The sequence below is a fragment of the Oncorhynchus gorbuscha genome, linkage group LG22 (assembly GCF_021184085.1).
Source record: "Oncorhynchus gorbuscha isolate QuinsamMale2020 ecotype Even-year linkage group LG22, OgorEven_v1.0, whole genome shotgun sequence".
Lineage (NCBI taxonomy): Eukaryota > Metazoa > Chordata > Actinopteri > Salmoniformes > Salmonidae > Oncorhynchus > Oncorhynchus gorbuscha.
Genome location: NC_060194.1, coordinates 24,323,738 through 24,343,724, shown reverse-complemented (window position 1 = coordinate 24,343,724; position 19,987 = coordinate 24,323,738). Strand labels below are relative to the sequence as shown.

Sequence of the window (19,987 nt, the reverse complement as noted above, 5' to 3'; positions counted from 1 at the left end):
TTGGATGAGTGTGATAATATTGATTTACACCAGCACATTCACCTGTGAACATGGCAATCTCTGCCGTTCCCCTTGGGAATTGGGAGTTGTGCTGTGGATGAGACAGATGGAGATCTAGGAAAATGGATGGCCAAAATGAGATGCATTATAACAAACCCTACATCCAGTTGAACAGAGATAACAAAGAAGATGAAACAGACAGAACTTGACAGTGGTAGATGAAGTGTTGGGGCTTTAGTAATGAGTGCTTGTATAAGTATGACTCACAGGAAAGACATTTGAAATTCCTGGACATTATCCCATAAAATCACAATGGAGCTGTGGAAGCCCGGTCAAGGGAATGGAGCCAGACAACAATGCTCATCTCTAGGCAAGAGTGGCATGTCCCTCAACAGTCATTTGTGAGTCAGTGGGTGATAGTCAGGATTGTGTATGTGTGTGTGTGTTGTGGGGAGGGGGGTCATGGGGTTACAGTGTTCTTTGCCTTTTAAGGCAGGGCCAACAGGGGTTAAATATGATCTCTGCTATTGCAGGGATACAGTTCTGAAGCCTCCATTCATCTTCACCTCTTAGCAGTGTTGAAGGTAAATGAACACTCCGTAAACTATTATCGAGTGGTAATTATTACATATATTTAAATCTAATTGTAGGATTTATTACTGTTCTTTTGACAAATGATTAGTGGTGTAATTAGACATGTATGGTGGAAATGTAAAATGTAACATAAAGTAACGTTGAACTAGTTTGGCATTTTCTCTTTCTCACAGTGCAACCATGGGTGATGCTGAGATGGCGGTGTTTGGGGCGGCAGCCCAGTACCTGAGGAAATCTGACCGGGAGCGTCTGGAGGCCCAGACTCGTCCCTTCGACATGAAGAAGGAATTCTTTGTACCAGACCCCGTGGAGGAGTTTGTCAAGGTGTCCGTCACCAGCCGCGAAGGAGACTTGGTCACTGTGCAGACGCAGAATGGGAAGGTCAGTGCTTTACTTCAAATGACCAAGTTGAATTCTGCCTCCCTTTTCCCCCACAGAACAAGGTTGTAAAATCATGCAGAATTAAGTGGTTAATAAATCATTGTTCACGTTGTAGGCCTTAATGCTCAACTCCTTTTTGTTTTTCAAATCAGTTTTGGAATACTGAATGTCCAAACAGCAAGTTACAAATGACCAAATCGGATGTGTGTATTCAGACAGCTACGCTAGTTGTCATAGTAATGATGGGTGTGTTGGCAGTGGTGGAGGTTGATTAGTGTAGGATGACCCTTCCAAAAGGGTTCTTCAGCGGTCCCCATAGGAGAACCCTTTTTGGTTCCAGGTAAAACTATTTTGGATTCCATGTAGAACTCTCTGTGGAAAGGGTTCTACATGGAACGCAAACGAGTTAGGGTTCTTCAAATGGTTATCCTATGGGGACAGCCAAAGAACCCTTATTGGTTCTAGATAGCACCTTTATTTCTAAGAATATTTCACTCAGAAGTTACGTAACAAGCTAAGGTGACGACAATGCCTGCCACGGACATTTCCCAGTTGCTTTGAATGTTCAAAATCATAGTGTAAGAACACTTTTAAAGCCTCAAAGGATAAGATGATCCAACTGTCAAAAGTAGTCCTTTTCGGCCAGCCTCAGTCATCAACTAGCTAGGTAGCGGTTTACCTTTCCAGGACAGGAATAAGATTTGTATCTGATTTCAAACCACCTTCATATGCGATTTTGGAACATTTTATTCCATTTTCTTTTTGGCTGTTCAGACTGCAAGAAAAATAACAGATTTGAATCGAATACGAGTCACTTCAAACTGCCATTGTGAACAAGGCTTAACTGTCTTTACATAATCTCTCTAATTTCTCACAGACTCTCACCTTCAAAGACTCTCAGATTATGCAACAGAATCCTCCCAAATTTGACAAGATTGAGGACATGGCCATGCTGACCTTCCTCCACGAGCCTGCTGTTCTGTACAACCTCAAAGAGCGTTACGCAGCATGGATGATCTATGTGAGCACATGAGAGTCGTTTCATCATTAAGTTCGAAATTTGAATCTTAAATTGACAACTTTTTCTATGTACATTATCCCCACCAAAACCATAGTAATTACTTTCCAATGTTAGGCCTTAATTCTTCCACTTAAAATGTTATGCACTTTCAACTGAATATATATTTTACAGACCTACTCAGGGCTATTCTGCGTCACTGTCAACCCCTACAAGTGGCTGCCAGTGTATGATCCATCTGTGGTCATAGCCTATAGAGGCAAGAAGAGGCAAGAAGCTCCTCCCCACATTTTCTCTATCTCTGACAATGCCTATCAGAACATGTTGACAGGTAAACTAAAATAGTTACTTTAGAAAATATGTAAGGGAATCATAATGATAATTCATTCTGATAATTGTATAAAATTGCATTTTTATAACCTGTATAGACCGTGAGAACCAGTCTATTCTGATCACGTAAGTAATCCACTACCCATTCTACTCACATGCTTTTAAAAAGTGTGTTATCTGTCATGTTACATAAGATAGTGTGATAAATGCAGTTTTTTTTAAAGATTACTGTGTTTCCAGTGGAGAATCTGGTGCTGGAAAGACTGTGAACACCAAGAGAGTCATCCAGTACTTTGCAAGTATTGCAGCTAGTGGCGGGAAGAAAGATGCAGCCGCCCAAAACAAGGTCTTCAATCTGAGACAGCTTTGACATGCATATTTTCATGATTGAGCGATTTTGTAGCTATTTGTAAAGCTAAGCATCTAACATGTGTTTCTATACCATTCTAAGGGAACTCTGGAGGATCAAATCATCCAGGCTAACCCAGCCCTGGAAGCCTTTGGTAACGCCAAGACCATCAGAAATGACAACTCCTCAAGATTTGTGAGTTTCTGATGGATATTCTTATACAGCATTAATCACCCAAAAATAAACTAACAAAACTATTCTATTTAGGGTAAATTTATCAGGATTCATTTTGACACTCGAGGAAAGCTTGCTTCTGCTGATATTGAGACATGTAAGTCCAAAGATAACAGACTTTGAAAAATCAGAGAGAAATAGTCAACAGTGGCTGTAAGAAATGTATTTGTCTACTGTTCTAAATCACCTTCTTTCCAGACCTTCTGGAGAAGTCTCGTGTCACTTTTCAGCTGAAGGCTGAGAGGGACTACCACATCTTCTATCAGATCTTGTCAAACAAGAAACCTGAATTACTGGGTCAGTACCACAATTAGATAACAATGGTGTATTGACTGCATTCATTTGTGTAGTGTAATAATAAGTAATAGCATGTCCGTATTTGTCTTTCTATGTCTCTCTCCCCGGCCTCATGGGTATACAGAGATGTTGCTGGTGACAGCTAATCCCTATGACTACGCCTTCATCTCCCAGGGGGAGACAACTGTGTTGTCTATTGATGACGCTGATGAACTGATGGCAACAGATGTGAGTTACTTATTCACCGTCACTCTGGCCCCTGAATTTTGGTATTTTGGTATTCTTTCATTTGGGAAAACAAAGTGTTGTCTTGTTGAATTTCAAGCCAGCTTGTTATGTTGCGTACAACACCAGACAAAGTTTGGACACACCTACTTGGTATTCTTTCATTTGGGAAAACAAAGTTTTGTTGAATTTCAAGCCAGTTTGGACACACCTACTCATTCAAGGGATTTTCTTTATTTTTGATTGCTTTCTACATTGTAGAATACTAGTGAAGACATCAAAACCATGAAATAACACATATGGAATCACCAAGAAAGTGCTAAACAAATCAAAATATATTTTGTATTTGAGATTCTTCAAAGTAGCCACCCTTTGCCTTGATAACAGCTTTGTACACTCTTGGAATTCTCTCAACCAGCTTCATGAGGTAGTCAACTGAAATGTATTTCAATGAACAAGTGTGCCTTCTTAAAAGTTCATTTGTGGAATTTATTTCCTTTATTAATGCGTTTGAGGCAATCAGTTGTGTTGTGACAAGGTAGGGGGGTATACAGAAGATAGCCCTATTTGGTAAAAGACCAAGTCCATATTAAATGTAATGATTAGAACAGCTGAAATAAGCAAAGAGAAGCAACACTCCATCATTACTTTAAGACATGAAGGTCAGTCAATCTGGAAAATGTCAAGAACTTTGAAAGTTTCTTAAAGTGCAGTCGCAAAAACCATCAAGCGCTATGGTGGAAACTGGCTCTCATGAGGACCGCCACAGGAAAGGCAGACCCAGAATTACCTCTGCTGCAGAGGATAAATTCATTAGAGTTAACTGCACCTCAGATTGCAGCCCAAATAAATGCTTCACAGAGTTCAAGTAACAGACACATCTCAACATCAACTGTTCAGAGGAGACTGTGTGAATCAGGCCTTCATGGACAAATTGCTGCAAAAGAACCACTACGAAATGATACCAATAATAAGAAGAGACTTGCTTGGGCCAAGGAACACGAGCAATGGACATTAGACTGGTGGAAATCTGTCCTTTAAACCCCCCCACTGATATCTCCAAATTGGAGACTTTTGGTTGCAACCGCTGTGTCTTTGTGAGACGCCAATTAGGTGAACGGATGATCTCCGCATGTGTGGTTCCCACCCACCGTGAAGCATAGAGGTGGTGTGATGGTGCTTTGCTGGTGACACTGTCTGTGATTTATTTTCAATTCAAGGCACACTTAACTAGCATGGCTACCGCAGCATTCTGCAGCGGTATGCCATCCCATCTGGTTTGTGCTTAGTGGGACTATCATTTGTTTTTCAACAGGACAATGATCCAAAACACACCAGGCTGTGTAAGGGCTATTTGGAGAGTGGTGGAGTGGCACATCAAATGTCCTGGCCTCCACAATCGCCCAATCACCCAACTTTGGGATGAGTTGGACTGCAGAGTGAAGGAAAAGAAGCCAACAAGTGCTCAGCATATGCGGGAACTCCTTCAAGACTGTTGGATAAGCATTCCTCATGAAGCTGGTTGAGAGAATGCCAAGAGTGTGAAAACTGTCATCAAGGCAAAGGGTGGCTACTTTGAAGAATCTAAAATCTAAAATATATTTGGATTTGTTTAACACTTTTTTGGTTACTACATGATGCCATATGTGTTATTTCATAGTTTTGATGTCTTCACTATTATTCTACAAAGTAGAAAATAGTTAAAGTAAAGAAAAACCCCTGGATGAGTAGGTGTGTCCATACTTTTGACTGGTACTGTTTGTCAAGTAAACATTGCAGCCTACCCTGTTCATGGTTTGAAATAATAATATCCCCTATAGTAGAGTGGTTATTACATCATGAAATGTCAGTGGGGGTTTTTACATGACCAATTCTTACTACTACCTCGCTTTGCTCTTTTTTTCCTCCACAGAATGCTTTTGATGTGCTGGGCTTTACTCAGGAGGAGAAAAACTCAGTGTATAAGCTGATTGGTGCCATCATGCACTATGGCAACATGAGTTTCAAGCAGAAACAGCGTGAGGAGCAGGCAGAGGCTGATGGCACTGAATGTGAGACCTGGCTAAAAGCCAAAAGCATTGAGATGAAATAGTTCTGTGAATCCATGGGTAAACGCACTGGTTTTCTTTCCCAGGTGCTGACAAAGTCTCATATCTCATGGGCCTGAACTCTGCTGACCTCATAAAGGGTCTCTGTCACCCAAGGGTCAAAGTAGGGAACGAGTGGGTCACAAAGGGGCAAACTGTCCAACAGGTGAACTATACCGTTGGTGCCCTTTCCAAAGCTGTGTATGAAAAGATGTTCATGTGGATGGTTGTGCGAATCAACCAGTCATTGGAGACCAAGCAGGCTCGTCAGTACTTCATTGGTGTACTGGACATTGCTGGTTTTGAGATATTTGATGTGAGTTTATAAATAGACAATTATTATCAAATATCAATTTCGGCTCTCAAAGAACACTATCAAGTAATATTCCCAATAGGAACCTTTATGTGAAAACCGAACTATCTAACCATCTATAATTGCAGTACAACACCTTTGAGCAGCTCTGCATCAACTTCACCAATGAAAAGCTGCAACAGTTTTTCAACCACCACATGTTTGTTCTGGAGCAAGAGGAGTACAAGAAAGAGGGAATTGAATGGGAGTTCATTGACTTTGGCATGGACTTGCAGGCTTGCATTGACCTTATTGAGAAGGTAACTGAAATATTGTAAAGGCAAGTGAGCCGTTAACTGCATCTATGGACCAAATTAAATATTATATGATACATACTACTAAATATGATTGTATCAGACAACAACCTCTCAGTAGAGTCAAGTGAACTATCTTACCTCTACCTTCTTCCTCTCAGCCAATGGGTATCATGTCCATCCTTGAAGAGGAGTGCATGTTCCCCAAGGCCAGCGATGCTACCTTTAAAACCAAGCTTTACGACAACCATCTTGGAAAATCCAACAACTTCCAGAAGCCCAGGCTTATCAAAGGGAAACCAGAGGCCCATTTTGCCCTGGCTCACTATGCTGGTACTGTGGACTACAACATCAGCAACTGGCTGATGAAGAACAAGGATCCCTTAAATGAAACTGTTGTAGGACTGTACCAGAAGTCTGCAATGAAGTTACTGGCTATCCTGTTTGCCAATTATGCTAGTGCAGACTCAGGTATTGTACACTTGGTCAGATATTCACATTTCAATAAGACCGACCTTCATAAAGAGTAAAGCACAAACTCTTCATGGGTGCCTGAATGACTGAAGGATTTCTGATTTCTGGCTTAATTTCTTAATTTTCTAACTTCAGCTGACAGTGGGAAGAAGGAGAAAAAGAAAAAGGGATCATCTTTCCAAACGGTGTCAGCACTTCACAGGGTATGTAGTTACATTGTTTTATACAGCAAAATATTATTTGAAAATGAAATAATCTCCAAAATATTGCTGTTTTTAAAACAAGCTATAGAAAGATTGTTGCAATTTCAGTTTCATTCACCAGAAAAGACAGAACAAAAACAAAAATGATGGTTAAACTCAAATATCCTAATTGATAAAAAAATATATATTTTTAAAGGTGCTTGTCTTTGTAAATGATATCATAAATAGGACTGGTGGAGTTATGTCACACATGAAGCTAACAAAAATGTATATAAATGTCTGCTCTACCCCAAATTAAAACAAACTAGTTGCAGCATTACCACAAAAATGGAAGAGGCAAGTGGAACGGGGAGAAAGTAAGGAACTTGGTCAGTCGGCCGTGCATTAAAGACCAAAATTGTTTAAAGAAAAGTCTGATAAATAAAAAAGTATTGACAGCTGTGCCATATAGATTGCAAAATAGTTAGGGAGAGATTTTCGATCTACCGATGCCATGGCACATGGTTTATAAACTGATACACAAAACGAAGCCGGAAGAAAAATTTAGAGTTTTTCAATTTCAATTATTATACAAAATTCCTGCAACCAATAGAATGTTATATATATGGGGGATACAACCATCCCAGCTCTGCAGAGACAGAATCATTAGATCATTCGTTATGGTACCGTTCATATGTAGTTTGTTTTTGGTTGCAGGTTCAGGAATGGCTGAAGAATTGCAAAATTTACCTCGAGCTAACTATGCAAATAGCACTGATGGGTGATTTGAAAAGTCATAATCAATCGACAAATAATATAATAAAACTCTTGTAAAAAATGTGTTTCTTTAATTTACAACCTGTAGAAACTATGAGAATAGAAAGGTTCATTACTTTTGTGAAACAATCACAGCACAGTTGAAAAATATATGGCATACAGTAATCAAAAACTGGATGGTCTTCAGGGATAGATGGGATGGCTTGAGGGTAGCTGAAGGATGGGACTGGATGGTCTTCAGGGATAGATGGGATGGCTTGAGGGTAGCTGAAGGATGGGACTGGATGGTCTTCAGAGATAGATGGGAGGGGTTGAGGGTAGCTGAAGGATGGGACTGGATGGTGTTCAGAGATAGATGGGAGGGGTTGAGGGTAGCTGAAGGATGGGACTGGATGGTCTTCAGAGATAGATGGGAGGGGTTGAGGGTAGCTGAAGGATGGGACTGGATGGTCTTCAGAGATAGATGGGAGGGGTTGAGGGCAGCTGAAGGATGGGACTGGATGGTCTTCAGAGATAGATGGGAGGGGTTGAGGGCAGCTGAAGGATGGGACTGGATGGTCTTCAGAGATAGATGGGAGGGGTTGAGGGCAGCTGAAGGATGGGACTGGATGGTCTTCAGAGATAGATGGGAGGGGTTGAGGGCAGCTGAAGGATGGGACTGGATGGTCTTCAGAGATAGATGGGAGGGGTTGAGGGCAGCTGAAGGATGGGACTGGATGGTCTTCAGAGATAGATGGGAGGGGTTGAGGGTAGCTGAAGGATGGGACTTAAAAACAAACAAAAGATAACTATTGTAAAATATACTGTGTCCGTAAAATATATATACTGTACTATGAATAAACTGGAAGTGGAAGCCTAAGTGTTGTTGTCCATTAGTTTACCTTAATTAGGGGAGGGGTGGTAGGGTTAGGGGAAAATATTAATGTAAAATATATATTTATTTACCTAGGCAAGTCAGTTAAAAGGATCCACCCATTTATTTCCATTTTCGCCTAAAATGACATACCTAAATCTAACTGTCTGTAGCTCAGGCCCTTAAGAAAGGATATGCATATTCTTGGTACCATTTGAAAGGAAACACTTTGAAGTTTGTGGAAATGTGAAACGAATGTAGGAGAATATAACGCAATAGATCTGGTAAAAGATAATACATAGAAAAAAACAACTGTTATGTTCTATTTTTTTGTACCATCATCTTTTAAATGCAAGAGAAAGACCATAATGTATTATTCCAGCCCAGCTGTAAATTACATTTTGTCCACTAGATGGAAGCAGTGTATGTAGAATGTTTTAGACGGATCCAATGAACCATTGCATTTCCGTTCAAAATGGTATATCAAGTGTTCCAAATTTGTTTATTAATAACTTTTCATATTCAAAATTGTGTACTCTCCTCAAACAATAGCATGGTATTCTTTCACTGTAATAGCTACTGTAAATTGGACAGTGCAGTTAGATTAGCATATTTAAGCAACCTCATGCTAATCGCATTAGCCTATGTTAGCTCAATCGTCCCGTGGGTGGGACACCGATCCGGTAGAGTTTCATTAAGAACAAATTCTTATTTACGATGATGGCCTACCAGAAGGCAAAGGGGATTGCATGGCAGCAACACATGCAAACACAGTATGGTAGCAACACAACATAACAACAACATGATAGCAACATAACATGGCAGCAGCACAACTTAGTAGCAGCACAAAACATGGTACAAACATTATTGGGAACAGACAACAGCACAAAGGGCAAGAAGGTAATAATAGTGAAGACATCAAAACTATGAAATAACACATATGGAATCATGTAGTAACCAAAAAAAAGTTAAACAAATCTAAATATATTTTAGATTTTAGATTCTTCAAAGTAGCCACCCTTTGCCTTGATGACTGCTTTGCACACTCTTGGCATTCTCTCAACCAGCTTCACCTGGAATGCTTTGCCAACAGTCTTAAAGGAGTTCCCACATATGCTGAGCACTTGTTGGCTGCTTTTCCTTCACTTTGCGGTCCAATTCATCCCAAACCATCTCAATTGGGTTGAGGTCAGGTGATTGTGGAGGCTAGGTCATCTGATGCAGTACTCCATCACTCTCCTTATTGGTCAAATAGCCCTTACACAGCCTGGAGGTGTGTTGGGTCATTGTCATGTTGAAAAACAAATGATAGTTCTACTATGCACAAACCAGATGGGATGGCGTATCGCTGCAGTCTCTTATTCTTATTGATGTCCTTTAGTAGTAGTTTCTTTGCAATTTCTTTCTTTGCAATTAGACCATGAAGCCCCGATTCACACAGTCTCCTCTGAACAGTTGATGTTGAGATGTGTCTGTTACTTGAACTCTCAGAAGCATTTATTTGGGCTGCGATTTCTGAGGCTGGTATCTCTAATGAATTTATCCTCTGCAGCTGAGGTAACTCTGGGTCTTCATTTCCTGTGGCGGTCCAGTTTCATCATAGCGCTTCATGTTTTTTTACAAAGAAGGAAAGAAATTCCACAAATTAACTTTTAACAAGGCCCACTTGTCAATTGAAATGCATTCCAGGTGAATGAAGCTGGTTAAGAGAATGCCAAGAGTGTGCAAAGTTGTCATCAAGGCAAAGAGTGGCTACTTTGAAGTAGCCACTTTGGTTACTACATGATTCCATATGTGTTATTTCATAGTTCTGATGTATTTGCTGTTATTCTACAATGTAGAAAGCAGTAAACTTTTTAAAAAACTTTTGAATGAGTAGGTATGTTCAAACTTTTGACTGGTACTGTATTTATATTCACCCCAAAAAATCTATGTGGGATTGGAAATTATGCAGAAAATTACATTGATGGAAGTCACAATCTATCTGCAATATTAAAGCTGATCTTCCCCCTTAACATTTCTTTTCTGGTAAAACTTTGGTAACTGTGGGAATTCACTCTCTACCACAGGAAAACCTGAACAAGCTGATGACCAACTTGAGGTCTACTCACCCTCACTTTGTGCGCTGCATCATCCCCAATGAGACCAAGACTCCTGGGGCCATGGAGAATCCTCTGGTCATGCACCAGCTGCGCTGTAACGGTGTGCTGGAAGGAATCAGGATCTGCAGAAAGGGCTTCCCGAATAGAATCCTGTATGGAGACTTCAGGCAAAGGTATTGTAAAATATAATACAGTTCTATCCCCTTTTAATCATGTAACACATTTAAATATTATTTACCAGTTTCCTTCTTACAGATATCGCATATTGAATCCTGCTGCCAACCCTGAGGGAACATTCATTGACAGCAAGAAAGGAGCTGAGAAACTGTTGGGTTCGCTCAACATCGATCACCAGCAGTACAGGTTTGGACATACCAAGGTAAGATTCAAAGCAAGGCATGGATGAAATCCTAGGAGCGTTGTACCCAAGCGCATTGTTCTTGAATTTTAAATTACATTTCACTAAAATATTATTTTTGTTAGGTGTTCTTCAAGGCTGGCCTTCTGGGTCTATTAGAGGAGATGAGAGATGAGCGCCTGTCCAAAATTATCACTGGTATTCAAGCCAGAGCCCGTGGTGTTCTGTCACGAATGGAGTATAAGAAGATCCTTGACCACAGGTATTTATATTGATACGCTATAAAATGTAGACATCTGAAGTAGTTTTTCAGTTTATTCACATAGTACTAGTGTGGGAATATAGTCCCATGCATGAACATGTTAAAGTTACCAATGGTTTTCTTCAAGGGAGGCATTGCTTGTCATCCAATGGAATATCCGTGCATTCATGGTGGTCAAGAATTGGCCCTGGATGAAGCTGTACTTCAAGATCAAGCCTCTGCTGAAATCTGCTGATGCCGAAAAGGAGTTGGCCAACTTGAAGGTAGAATTCATCAAGCTTAAAGAAGCATTTTCCAAGTCTGAGACTCGCAGAAAGGAATTAGAGGAAAAGATGGTCTCGCTTCTACAAGAAAATAATGATCTCCAGCTTCATGTCCAGGCGGTGAGTTACATTTATAATCACATTTCCAAAAATTATAATGTTGTGGCTGACTGTTGTATCAAGCTTTGGTCTTCAGCACTCTACTACAAAATCTAGCGTACATACATCTTTACCAAAAAACTAGCTTTCAGTACAGGGCGGCAAGGATACTGACATGTCACACAACTTCAATTACACTGCGCTGTCAATTGTATGTTGTTTGTATGTTGTTTGTATCTATATATTTACGAGGTGTTTGGCAGGAGCAAGATAATCTCTGTGATGCAGAGGAGCGATGTGAGGAGCTGATCAAAAACAAGATCCAGCTTGGGGCCAAAGGCAAAGAGCTGATGGAAAGACTGGAGGATGAAGAGGAAATAAATGCAGAACTGACTGCTAAGAAGAGGAAGCTGGAGGATGAGTGCTCTGAGTTAAAGAAGGATATTGATGATCTGGAGCTCATTCTGGCTAAAGTGGAGAAGGAAAAGCATGCCACTGAGAACAAGGTAATTCTTAATTGTTGAATCTGTATGAAGAACACAAAACATTTTTTAAAAGGTTAAAAGCAGTGTGCTCAGCCTACACTACCGGTCAAAGGTTGAGGAGACTAAATTACTTGGTGTGTTACCTTAGATTGTAAACTGTCATGGTCAAAACTTATACGGTACCAGTCAAAAGTTTGGACACACCTACTCATTCAAGGGTTTCTCTTTATTTTTACTACTTTCTACATTGTAGAATAATAGTGAAGACATCAAAACTATGTAATAACACATATGGAATCATGCAGTAACCAAAGAATTGTTTAACAAATCAAAATATATTTTATATTTGAGATTCTTCAAATAGCAACCCTTTGCCTTGATGACAGCTTTGCAACTCTTGGCATTCTCTCAACCAGCATCACCTGGAATGCTTTTCCAACAGTCTTGAAGGAGTTCCCACATATGCTGAGCACTTGTTGGCTGCTTTTCCTTCACTCTGTGGTCCAAATCTCAAATTTGTTCTTCAAATTTGGACTCCAGACCAAAGGGCAAATTTCCACCGGTCTAATGTCCATTGCTCGTGTTTCTTGGCCCAAGCAAGTCTCTTATTCTTATTAGTGTGCTTTAGTAGTGGTTTCTTTGCAGCAATTCGACCATGAAGGCCTGATTCACACAGTCAACTCTGAACAGTTGATGTTGAGATGTGTCTCTTACTGAACCCTGTGAAGCATTTATTTGGGCTGCAATTTCTGAGGCTGGTTAGTCTAATGAACTTATCCTCTGCAGCAGAGGTAACTCTTCCATTCCAGTGGCGGTCCTCATGAGGGTCAGTTTCATCATAGTGTGTGATGTTTTTTGCGACTTTCAAAGTTCTTTAAATGTTCTGTATTGACTGACCTTCATGTTTTAAAGTAATGATGGACTGTTGTTTCTCTTTGCTTATTTCAGCTGTTCTTGCCATAATATGGATTTGGTCTTTTACCAAATAGGGCTATCTTCTGTATACCCCCCTATCTTGTCACAACACAACTGATTGGCTCAAACACATTAAGGAAAGAAATTCCACAAATGAACTTTTAAGAAGGCACACTTGTTAATTGAAATACATTCCAGGTGACTACCTCATGAAGCTGGTTGAGAGAATGCCAAGAGTGTACAAAGCTGTCATCAAGTCAAAGTGTAGCTATCAAATATAACATATATTTAGATTTTTTGAACACTTTTTTGGTTACTACATGATTCCATATGTGTTATTTCATAGTTTTGATGTCTTCACTATTATTCTACAATGTAGAAATGTAGAAATCCCTTGAGTAGGTGTTCTAAAACTTTTGACCGGTAGTGCATGTTGTCTGTTCACAGGTGAAGAACCTGATTGAGGAAATGGCAGCTCTGGATGAAATCATTGCCAAGCTGACAAAGGAAAAGAAAGCTCTTCAAGAAGCTCACCAGCAAACACTGGACGACCTACAGAGTGAGGAGGACAAAGTCAACAATATAACCAAGGCCAAGGCTAAGCTAGAGCAACAAGTTGATGATGTGAGATCCTATATAGAGATTAGATGGTCTTTAAATGGAAAAAATGCAATCAGCTAGACATTGTAATTTGCTTCTTATCCTCTGAAGCTTGAAGGGTCCCTTGAGCAAGAGAAAAAGGTGCGAATGGATCTTGAAAGAGCCAAGAGGAAGCTGGACGGTGATTTAAAGCTGTCCCAGGAGAGCGTAATGGACCTGGAGAATGATAAACAACAGCTAGTGGAACGCCTCAAGAAGTAAGATTAAAATCATCACAAAATATTACATTATACTGCAAACAAATGCATAAACGAGCTACCAATGAATTATTCCACTGATTCCACAGGAAGGACTTTGAAACCGGTAATCTTATCTGTAGGATTGAAGATGAACAGGGCATAATAATTCAACTTCAAAAGAGGTTGAAGGAGCTTCAGGTAATGAAAAAGTATGACATCCTTAATCGATATTAACTCTTCAACCATTTGTATATTTTACCATGATGATGCCATTTTGTGCTAGGCCCGTGTAGAGGCACTGGAAGAGGAGCTTGAGGCAGAAAGAACTGCCCGAGCCAAGGTGGAGAAGCAAAGAGCAGACGTGGCCAGAGAGCTGGAGGAGATCAGTGAGAGGCTGGAGGAGGCTGGCGGAGCCACTGTGGTCCAGATTGAGATGAACAAGAAGAGGGAGATGGAGCTCCAGAAACTCCGCAGAGACCTTGAAGAGGCCACTCTGCAGCACGAGGCAACAGCTGCCTCACTCAGAAAGAAACAAGCTGACAGTGTGGCTGACCTGGGGGAGCAGGTAGACAACCTTCAGAGAGTGAAGCAGAAACTGGAGAAGGAAAAGAGCGAACTTAGGCTAGAGCTGGATGATGTCCTCTCCAACATGGAACATGTTGCAAAGTCAAAGGTAAAAAAATCGATCTAAGTGAAAGTACAACGTTTTTTTCCATTTGGTCACTGTTAACCTCTTGAATTGATTTTTTCTTGTCTTTCATCTTGAAGATTAACTTGGAGAAGTTGAGTAGAACTCTAGAGGACCAAGCCAATGAATACAGGACCAAGTATGAGGAAACCCAAAGATCCCTCAATGACATTACAAATCAAAAAGCCCGACTTCAAGCCGAGAATGGTAGGTAGAATAACTTTTGTCTCTGGATATTGCAATAAATACTCTGAATGAGGTAACAAGATAAAGTATGTTCCTCAACCTCTTACTTTCTAGATGAGATTGGAAGACAGTTGGAAGATAAGGAATCTCTGGTCTCTCAGCTGACCAGAGGAAATAATTCCTACGGTCAACAGCTTGAAGATCTAAAGAGACAGCTGGAGGAGGAAGTCAAGGTAATTTAGACCATTCATTTTCTTATTGATGAATGATGATGCCCTCGTCATAAAATGAATCCCATCTGTCCTTGCTCCCTTCAGGCAAAGAATGCACTATCCCATGCAGTGCTGTCTGCTCGCCATGACCGTGACCTGCTTAGAGAGCAGTATGAGGAGGAGCAGGAGGCCAAGGCTGACCTGCAGCGTGGCATGTCCAAGGCTATCTCCGAGGTGGCTCAGTGGAGAACTAAGTATGAGACGGATGCCATTCAGAAAACTGAAGAACTGGAGGAAGCCAAGTAAGGAATGAGTGCTATATGTTAGAATTCTAATACCTGCTTGATAGAAGCAACATTTGTCTTTGTACAGATAGTGAACAAATACTCAATGGATCGAGTCCAGAATAATAAATTCCAACTCTAAGTAAATTTACTATTACTTAGGAATTGGTATTTATTATTTTGGACTCGATCCCTTGAGTATTTGTGTGAGCCTGAAGTTTGGAGAAGCTATGAAATGATATGCCACATTTTCTACTTGGTCTCTTCATCTACAACTCAGGAAGAAGCTGGCTCAGCGCTTGCAGGATGCTGAAGAAGCTGTGGAGGCAGTGAACGCTAAGTGTTCCTCCCTGGAGAAGACCAAACACAGACTGCAGAATGAGATTGAAGATCTCACGGTGGATGTGGAGAGGTCTAATGCTGCTGCTGCCGCCATGGACAAGAAGCAAAGAAACTTTGACAAAGTATGCAATGCAGTTCTTCAATTTACACGTGTATCTGAATTCCTAAATTCTACACAGCAGAAACAAAATTGTATTATATCTACATGTATTATATCATGTAGATCCTGGCTGAATGGAAGCAGAAGTATGAGGAGTCTCAGTGTGAGCTGGAGAGCTCCCAAAAGGAGGCCAGATATCTGAGCACTGAACTCTTCAAGCTAAAGAACTCCTATGAAGAATCTTTGGATCAGCTGGAGACAGTGAAGAGGGAGAACAAGAACCTTCAAGGTGAGCAAAGAGCTCTTTGTTTGAAATGTTTTCAGCTCTGCCAATGTTCGCATCCATGCACTGAAGAGCAAACAGCTCTTTTATGAAACAAGGTTCTGCAAGTGCCCAATATAGTTTTCATATTTCTTCATTGCAACACCTTTTTCTCAGAGGAGATAACTGATCTGAGTGAGCAGCTGGGTGCGGGAGGAAAGACAATTTATGAGTTGGAGAAGGTCCGTAAACAGTTGGAGCAAGAGAAGGTAGAGATCCAGGCTGCTCTGGAGGAAGCTGAGGTAAGAGTGCAATTTCAAATCTTCCCTGGTTCTGTCTGGATTGGCCATTTTACATCAACAACTGTCATTTTCAGTTTGAATCTTCTGATGTGTATTCTAGGCCTCCCTGGAGCACGAGGAGGGAAAGATCCTCAGAATTCAGCTTGAGTTAAATCAGGTCAAGGCTGACATTGATCGCAAGTTAGCTGAGAAGGATGAGGAGATGGAGCAGTCCAAGAGAAACCTGCAGAGGAACATTGATACCCTGCAGAGTTCCCTTGAGGCAGAGTGCAGAAGTAGGAATGAGGCCCTCAGGCTGAAGAAGAAGATGGAGGGAGACCTCAATGAGATGGAGATCCAGCTTAGTCAAGCCAGCAGGCAGGCAGCTGAGGCCCAAAAACAGATGAAGAGCGTTCATGCTCATCTGAAGGTAAATTAAAACAGATTGCCATCTGACTGGGCACAAACTGGTTGAATCAACATTGTTTCAACATAATTTGTCAACATATTGTGATGTGGAATCTATGTGGAAAATACATTAGATTTGAAAAAGTAATCAACATAAACAGTTTTAAGGGTGAAATTTCAACCACAGGATTATGTCATCATGGTAACCAAATTTCAACATAATCAAACATTTAAAATATGTTGAATTTGTACCTTTCAAACAACGTCAGATCTTCAACGTTATATTCTCTATAAAACTTTATTTTCTTGAAAGGCTGGGCAGCACCTCCTACTTGAGCATTGATTTATCTACAGCTACTCTTTGGTCTCTCATCCAGGGTTTTAACCAAGTTTAGCTATAATATTTATCACTTACTATTACTAATGTGCTATCTTGAGAATGATTGTTGAGAGATCTCCACATAAAAACAAAATATATTCACTGTTGCTATAGAAGTCATTCCAAAGGTTAGTTTAACAGAGGGAATTAAATATCACCATACTATTTAGGCCTTTATAGCATTTGCAAAGTCATCAACAGCTATTGTTTCAATTCAACCCAGAATTCAACTAAAAATAGACAATACAATAGACCTAGGGTTTCAAGCTCTATTTCAAATGTAACGATATTTAGTGATATTGAATTGTGTTTGGTTGCCAATGCAACCAAATTTCATCATTTGAAGGAGATATCTATTCTGCTTGGATAATTCCATCTGTGCCAATTATTCGAGTTTTAATTCCAGTTTGTCTACAAATTAATTAATGGCACATATTGAACTATCCAAGCAGAAGACATCTCCTTCAAATGTTGATATTTGGTTGCTTTGACAACAGACCACAATTCAATATTACTTTTGTAGTAAAGTAAATAGCCTAAAGTTAAGGCTATCTTAGATGCTAATGTAACATTCAACCTTAAAATAAGTAGCACATCCATGGCCACATTGAGGTTACTGTAGATATACATTTCTTCCTATGTATCATATAAGGTGTGCATGTTCAAGATAGCATGCATAGGCCGTCACAGGTCTGTGGAGAGCTTCTTAATTGCTGCAGAATCTCGGACAGCCTTGATCACTTACACCATATGCTTTTAATGTAATCTCAACTGCCATCCTTGTCACTTGGTCTGCTATTAGATGAAGCACAGTAATAATGATCGGTTGTATAAATAAGCAAACTATCTGACATTGTATTCCCATTTGAACTTTGCTGTGCTTTTAAATGGCTGAAAGCATGATAGACATAAATACAAAGTATGACATTGATTTTTCATTGGAATTTGGTTGTGCTTTTAGATGGTTGAAAGCATGGAAATTCAACTAACTTTTGGCTGTCTTTTTGAGTGGGTGAATATAGTTTGTAATCTCACTGATCAACATCCCAACCGAATATTACCCAACTATCCACATTGGAATGACGTGGTGTGCCCAGTGAGATGGTGTGTCAAGTAGATACTGCTCAAAATGAGGTATCTCCAACCTTCCATATTTCTCTCTAGGATGCCCAAATCCAGTTGGATGACTCTCTCCGTTCCAATGATGATCTGAAGGAGAACATTTCCATTGTAGAGAGACGTAACAATCTGATGCAGGCAGAGCTGCAGGAGCTAAGAACCTGTCTTGAACAGACTGAGAGAGGCCGCAAGCTGGCTGAGCAAGAACTGCTGGATGTCAATGAGAGGGTGCAGCTGCTGCACTCACAGGTAAAGTATAATCACTAATTATGGATTTCCTGCTGTAGATGAACATTGTTACAAAGTTATTTTCTTAAAATGTATGAATAGAACACTGGCCTGCTGAATCAGAAGAAGAAACTTGAGGCTGACGCCGCCCAGTTTCAGACTGAGGCAGAAGAGGCAGTGCAGGAGTGCAGAAATGCTGAAGAAAAGGCAAAGAAGGCCATTACTGATGCTGCCATGATGGCAGAGGAGCTGAAGAAAGAGCAGGACACCAGTTCTCACCTAGAGCGTATGAAGAAAAACATGGAGCGGACCATCAAGGACCTGCAGCACCGCCTGGATGAGGCTGAACAAATTGCCATGAAGGGGGGCAAGAAGCAGGTGCAGAAGCTGGAGGCCAGGGTAAGCGTAACTTTACATTACATATTGTACATGTACATACTGTACATCAGAAGACACAAAAAAGTAATACTGCACCCTGTAACATGAATGTTATTTCTTTGTTGTGACAGGTGAGGGAGCTGGAGAATGAGGTTGAGGCTGAGCAGAAGAAGTGTGCTGATGCAATCAAAGGAATTCGTAAATATGAGAGGCGTATCAAGGAGCTGACCTACCAGGTATCTTTACTAACTCCATCATTGGCTGTCCAGTCTTTTGACCTGATAACAAATGGGGTGAACCTTTTTTTGTCGGAAATTTACAGACTGAGGAGCACCGTAAGAATATGGCCAGTCTTCAAGACCTTGCCGATAAGCTGCAGCTAAAAGTAAAATCCTACAAGAGAGCTGCAGAGGAAGCTGTAAGTGTGGACTTTATGCATTCATTCTAGAGGTACTGTCCACCTGTATTAGCTCAGGCTACATAATGTTTGTTTTGTTTTTGTACCACAGGAGGAACAGGCCAATACCAACCTGTCCAAGTTCCGCAAGATACAGCATGACCTGGATGAGGCTAAGGAAAGGGCCGACATCGCTGAGTCTCAGGTCAACAAGCTGCGGGCCAAGAGCCGTGATGTTGGTTCCAAGGTTAGAATTTCTGTAAAATATATGATCTATGGTTTCTGACCCTGGCAAATGCCAAACAACGTTTCCACTATATTTTAATAGATGTTTTTATCTTTTGATGCCAAATTTCTACTCACTGGCTGTCTCTCTTTGTCTCCTTTCATTACAACATTCCCTGACAATCCAGAAAGGATTTGATGAAGAGTGAGGTTTTGGACCCTTCTGAAAACCATGTTTCTGCTGTGTGTGGTAGTGTGGAATAAAATCTCTTCAATCAGTCTGACAATTACATCTCTTACATTGTGTCCCAGGTACCTATCCTTGGTCAGGAATTGTGTGGAATAAAATCTCTTTAAGCAGTCTGACAATTATGTCTTTTCCATTGTGTCCCAGTTACCCATCCTTCAGAGAGATTGAATGCTAAATTATCATCACCAAACTAGAGTATTTCGAAACATACTGAATGCAGGTTACAGTTTTTTGTCATCAATCTTGATCTGGAGGCAGTCTGCAGAGTTGTCACTAGCTGGTACAGCCACAAAGTCATAAAATCAGATTTTTAACCTAACCCTAAGCTTAACCATAACCATAACCACACTAATGCCTAACCCTAACTTAAGACCAAAATGAAAATGCTTGTTTTCATGAATTTTTACAATAAAGCCCATTTTGACTTTGCAGCTGGCCTATTTCTAGGAAAATCACAAAATTCTGCCTCCAAAAAAAACCTAACAACAATAAATGTCAACCTGCATATTGACTGCTTA

At 40.4% G+C, this 19,987-nt stretch overlaps 1 protein-coding gene across 1 annotated transcript; it reads left to right on the top strand.

Moving 5' to 3' along the window:
- Positions 1–542: 542 nt before the first annotated feature.
- LOC124009598 (myosin-7-like) lies at positions 543–19,579 on the top strand. The gene is made up of 37 exons (XM_046321536.1): positions 543–584; positions 768–975; positions 1,853–1,996; positions 2,168–2,324; positions 2,422–2,449; positions 2,564–2,669; positions 2,775–2,867; positions 2,940–3,003; positions 3,105–3,203; positions 3,328–3,431; positions 5,341–5,479; positions 5,563–5,831; positions 5,957–6,127; positions 6,283–6,592; positions 6,731–6,798; positions 10,477–10,682; positions 10,765–10,888; positions 10,993–11,129; positions 11,257–11,512; positions 11,755–11,997; positions 13,339–13,515; positions 13,603–13,748; positions 13,838–13,928; positions 14,014–14,403; positions 14,499–14,625; positions 14,719–14,837; positions 14,922–15,118; positions 15,381–15,564; positions 15,666–15,831; positions 15,982–16,106; positions 16,207–16,515; positions 18,037–18,240; positions 18,322–18,618; positions 18,729–18,833; positions 18,920–19,015; positions 19,107–19,241; positions 19,408–19,579. The coding sequence occupies exons 2-37, from the start codon at positions 775–777 to the stop codon at positions 19,426–19,428; spliced, it is 5,808 nt and encodes a 1,935-aa protein (XP_046177492.1). The 5' UTR covers positions 543–584; positions 768–774; the 3' UTR covers positions 19,429–19,579.
- The last annotated feature ends 408 nt before the right edge of the window (positions 19,580–19,987 follow it).

Excerpts from the sequence above, each read along its gene's own strand:
- LOC124009598 (XM_046321536.1), top strand. The coding sequence starts at position 775 with ATGGGTGATGCTGAGATGGCGGTGTTTGGGGCGGCAGCCCAGTACCTG. Across the intron at positions 6,593-6,730 it reads TTATGCTAGTGCAGACTCAG|CTGACAGTGGGAAGAAGGAG; the intron begins GTATTGTACACT and ends TTCTAACTTCAG. Across the intron at positions 19,016-19,106 it reads AGAGAGCTGCAGAGGAAGCT|GAGGAACAGGCCAATACCAA; the intron begins GTAAGTGTGGAC and ends TTTGTACCACAG.